General features: G+C 41.1%; 1 protein-coding gene across 1 annotated transcript; it reads left to right on the plus strand.

The window, feature by feature from the left end:
• The first annotated feature begins 581 nt into the window (after positions 1-581).
• On the plus strand, positions 582-4,301 carry LOC134007193 (neurogenic differentiation factor 2-like). Its single transcript, XM_062446435.1, has 2 exons — positions 582-819; positions 2,502-4,301. Exon 2 carries the CDS (start codon positions 2,509-2,511, stop codon positions 3,586-3,588), a length of 1,080 nt encoding a protein of 359 aa, XP_062302419.1. The 5' UTR covers positions 582-819; positions 2,502-2,508; the 3' UTR covers positions 3,589-4,301.
• The last annotated feature ends 861 nt before the right edge of the window (positions 4,302-5,162 follow it).

A 5,162-nucleotide genomic window follows, 5' to 3' on the forward strand; every position in this document is an offset into this window, starting at 1 on the left:
GCAAGCACAACAGGCTCTGAGCACACCAGAGCTGATGAAGACTGTCACCAGACCAACACTCCTGGTCTCCGCTCTCATCTTAAGCACCAGCTCCCTAAACAGCAAATAGCCTATAGCTTAACTTGGTCACATGGATCTCTTATCTCAATTGTAAGAAGAGCCACGAATGTCTCACTTGGTAATATAACTGTTAAATAGCAGGATAAAATGAATAACAACTGTTCGTTTGGTTTTGAAAATAAAGCTGTATATTATTATCATTAAATTATCATTCTTATCGAATTAGGTACATAAATAAGCATTCGCCTTCTTTGTCTATTTTTTAGGAACTATTGTAGGCCTATATGCTCAAACACCTCCGATGCTCTTGCCTAATCCTCTATAATCATAGGCATAGACCGGATACAGCTTTAAAATTTTACGTTGGCGAAAAGACAACTGTAATCATTTTTGTTCCACCATTTCCCGTTTATTGCCTCCTATAGTCTGTTTCTCTTTTTTTCTGGCAGTGTGAGCGAGAGCGCAGTGACAGATGGCTGGCTCCTCTTCCCTCGGGAAGGCAATCTCTCCGAATACAGGCGCATGTCAATCACCGGTTCTCATGTGATGGCTCTTGCCAGTGACGTGCCAACCATATGGCCTGGCATCATAGCTGGTATGCAACCCTGCCTGGTAGCGAGGCCACACTGTCTCTGAGTGTGCGAGTGGATAGAGCACTGAAAGAAGCCTGCCGCAACTATTCTGTTGGAGCGCTTGCTCGCAGTACCCGAAGATGATCTGAACTCAGGCGCATTCCACCCTTTAAGAGCTCCAGCGAAGGTAAGTTAGAACATAAACAAATTCAGGAGTGACCGCTGCAAAATGGAAAGTAATTAATTTAATAAACAGAGATTCATAATGCGAGGTTTGGATCACACCACAGTCGTGGGTGCATCAGCTATTACGCTATACCATTTGTCCTTCAAATTGTAATGCCATGGTAGCAATGATGTCTCTCCTAGGCGTGTAATACCATTTATTTGGCACAGAAAACAAATCAGCAAATACAGGCTTTGCGGGCACTGGACAATATTACCAGTAGTCAATTAGGATTGTTCTAATCCGCTTCCTGAATAGCTTTATAGTCGAGGCGTAGAGTGTACTCCATAACAGATGGTACTGGACTCTAATTTGATTACAATTAGATTACATTCCTGTGTATACACCTTGCATCAAAGAAAGACTGTGAGACAGCTATCTTTTTCACATCTAATTGCTTCTACGTCTCGCTTTCTTTAAAAGAAGATTTATCAATGATAAGTGTATTAATCTCGAAAGATATTAAGGGTGGGACAACGTAATTGGCGAAACGGTAGGCGTGTAAACCGCAATGAGAAGATAAATTAGCTATTTATTTTATGCTGTATATCTTGTCAGTTCACCTGCTGGATAATTGGATACCTTACCACCAGAGGATGTGCGGCTTCGTGGCAATTTTGATAAATAAAATTGTATGTAGACTCATCTTTGCCAAATGAAATATGTTTCCATCTATAAAAGCTTGCAAACAGCTAAAAGAAGTCTTACATTGAGAATTCTTGCATAAGGAATGATGTGTGAAATGTATTGTCAGTCACACGGTCTGTTAATTAAACGTTCTTTCTTTTAACTTAGCAAATCTCTTGAGTGAAAACATTTTACACGAGCCCATTTTGCCCGTGGCGTACCCCCAAGACAATTAGCTTTCCTAACGACTTTGGTTCCATATAACGCCTGGTGGTTAACTTGGTAGGCTAGTAGTCTTCATCCTGGAGAGTCGTAGTAGTACTGGTGAGCATTGCAGTGCAAATTATTGGAAATTATTTGAAGATTTGAAGTTTAGATATTTTAACTTACCCTTTATCTTTGTTTTTCTATTTGATATGTTAGCATATTGGATTAATTTAACATCTAGGCCTATCTGCATCATAGGCCTATGCCTTTGATAATGCTATATGAATTGAACATTTTGTTATTATTTATAAAGAAATATAAAGTATTTAATCAGAACAGATGCAATAGTTAATTGTATGTACCTCTAAACTAAATTATATTATCGGGAAAGTCCTAGAAAAAGTAACGTCTATAAATGTCTATGACTATATTGTATGCCAAAAAAATAAAACATTGCATGAATGTGAAAATACTGAGCATGATTTAGGGAGGGTGTTCAGGGTGGAATAGTGCTGGAATTCAGCCAGGAGTGTGTAGGCGTCGGGGGACGAGAAAGTGGAGGGACGTCGTTTCACAGCCCGCCCCATGGGATCTGTAATGTGCCCTCTGCCGATGAGATCCCGCTGCGCGAGGACGCGAGAGGGCACGGGGACGACAGTAGGGAATTAAATGGGGATCCATCTGTCTGCAGATCCGGCTGTTCACTGAAATTGTTTATTTATAAAATAAATGTATATTTATCATGTTTTCTCCAGTATTATGGGCTAGTATTTCTAGTGTCCATTAATGATTCCTTCTCCATCTTCCAGAGCCGCAATGTTGACAAGACTGTTCAGTGACCCTTCACTGCTCCCCGACGTGCAGAAATATTCGGGCTGGGCGGATGACAGCGAGAGCGAGGACTCGAAAAATAAAGACGATGACCAGGATCACTGCCGCCTGGTTGATGACGATTTAGGCGACAGTGACCTGAGAGGCAGCCGGACACACTCCGAAATGGCAGGTGACGACGAAGATGATGACGAGGTGGATGAAGAAGACACGGAGGACGATGCAGAGGGAAATAGACCGAAAAGGCGAGGACCTAAGAAGCGTAAAATGACCCAGGCGCGTGTCGAGCGTTCCAAGGTTCGTCGTCATAAGGCAAACGCACGGGAAAGAACGCGCATGCATGACCTGAACTCTGCGCTAGACAACCTGCGTAAAGTTGTGCCCTGCTACTCCAAAACGCAAAAGTTGTCTAAAATTGAGACTCTCCGGTTGGCCAAGAACTACATTTGGGCCCTGTCTGAGATACTACGTTCTGGGAAAAGACCTGACCTTGTCGCCTACGTCCAGACACTGTGTAAAGGACTGTCCCAACCCACAACCAACCTGGTAGCAGGGTGTCTACAGCTCAACTCCCGAAACTTCTTGACTGAGCAGTGTCCGGAAGGAGGACGCTATCACGGGTCCAACAACTTTTCCATGCATTCATATCCATACCAGTGCGCGCGTCTGTCCAGCCCACAGTGTCAGTCTGGCACGAACTCCAATCCTTTACGAACTCACGGGTTTTGCTCAGCTTACGACTCGCTGTATGGTGGGGGTGGATCTCCCGAATACAACAGTCCTGAATATGAGGGACCACTCAGCCCACCTGTGTGTGTCAATGGCAACTTTTCTCTGAAACATCAAGGCTCTACTTCAGCCGACGCAGAGAAAGGCTATCACTATTCTATGCATTACTCTGTCCCCCCCAGCACTCGCCCTACAGCTGCCCACAATCTGGTGTTCGGTTCTTCAGAGGTGCGTGGCAGCATCCACTCTGAAAACGTTCTGCCTTACCATGACATGCACTTACACCACGAACGGGCCCCCGTTTACGACGAACTGAATGCGTTTTTCCACAACTAAACCCCAGTGCGTCCTCTTACAATCATCGAGCACACTTGACAGGGTGCCACGTCACCCATGTATTTACTGCCCCATCCTGCACTCATTCTAGCAAGGATTAACACCAGGAACAAAATATGGGGAAGAAGTCATTATTGACACGTTTGTCCGTTGTATGTTGTATTTCTTGTGTCAGATTACACAGGCCTACTGCATTTGAGAGACATCTAGACTGAATGCAAGCACAGACACACGTACCTAATGTATAGTATTGTCACGAGAATATTATAGTAATTTAAACAATTGTGAAAACATTTTTTTTTTATTTGAATACACAAAACGCAACACAACACTGATTGGAGAAACACTTGATGCTCTTCAAGGGACAGCCTAAGTATATTTTCTAATTGTTAACCAATTGTTTACAGCTATGCAATAACTTGACATAAAAATGTTAGGACCCAGGTGTAAAACGAATTTATCTCTGTGGGGTTCGAAATGTTAATGCTTTCTCCGTTATTACTAATATGTCTCTGTATGATCATTGTCATGTGATGGACAAAATATGGAAAATGAATGGAAATGATTCCATTCCAACCTGCATCTACAGGTTTAATATTTGCAAATCACACACATACACACACGCGCACACACAGACAGACATACACACACACACTTTGTAAGAAGAGGGTACACGACCTAATGTAGGCCTATTTCTTTGACGTTTGACATCAAAATCCAGTTTGAGGAAGAGGTTTTCTGTTAATTTTTCAGATAGCTGCTGCAAGTCATTACGTTGCAAATGAACTTAAGCGAAACTGATTCACATTTTTCAATCCATATAATCAAATGAATATGATAATGGCACCTAACCAGGTGTCCGTCTCGTGTCGTATGTCTATTCAATAAACACAGGGGGTCACGGTATATTTCAAACAGTTAAACAAAACTGCTAAACAACTCCTAAATGGACGAGTCACATTAACTTAATTAAGGCCTATATATGACTTATTAAGGCGATATCTTCTCCCAAGATGTTTGGGGGGCAATTTATGCCTGATTGTAGATATCATTTTATTTAATTATGTTATGTCTCGGTCTTGGATGATGTTCATGTTTTCATAATAAAAACGGTTAGTTTTACATTATGAATTTTGATGACATCAACATATTTATTGTAATTACGATTATTATTATAGTTATTGTTTTATTATTATTATTGATGAAACGATGAATTAATTGGATTATTCAGTGTTAGTATGCTATGGAAGTTAAATGAAGGGGCCCCTTGAATCATCAACGTGTTGCTGACAATTTTTCATGAAAGTAAAAACTTTGTACTTAAACACTTGTGTGGTAAAATAAAATTATGGTAAACCACATTGTGTAACTTTTTACAGTTTAATCAACAATTTGAAAGCCATGTGTTTTACTCTTGTTTTATTAGCCCGAGAATCATATTAAGCATATGTGATAAATGTATGTTCATGTCATGGTATGGGGTGTAGAAGGGTTGGAATTATTTTAGGCCCATTAAACACAAAGCACATAACATCCCAAATGTCCTATGTTAGCCTTGGAGTCAATGTTCTTGC

This window comes from Osmerus eperlanus, chromosome 2 (genome assembly GCF_963692335.1).
Source record: "Osmerus eperlanus chromosome 2, fOsmEpe2.1, whole genome shotgun sequence".
Lineage (NCBI taxonomy): Eukaryota > Metazoa > Chordata > Actinopteri > Osmeriformes > Osmeridae > Osmerus > Osmerus eperlanus.

Coding starts and splice junctions, on each gene's coding strand:
- LOC134007193 (XM_062446435.1), top strand. CDS start 2,509: ATGTTGACAAGACTGTTCAGTGACCCTTCACTGCTCCCCGACGTGCAG.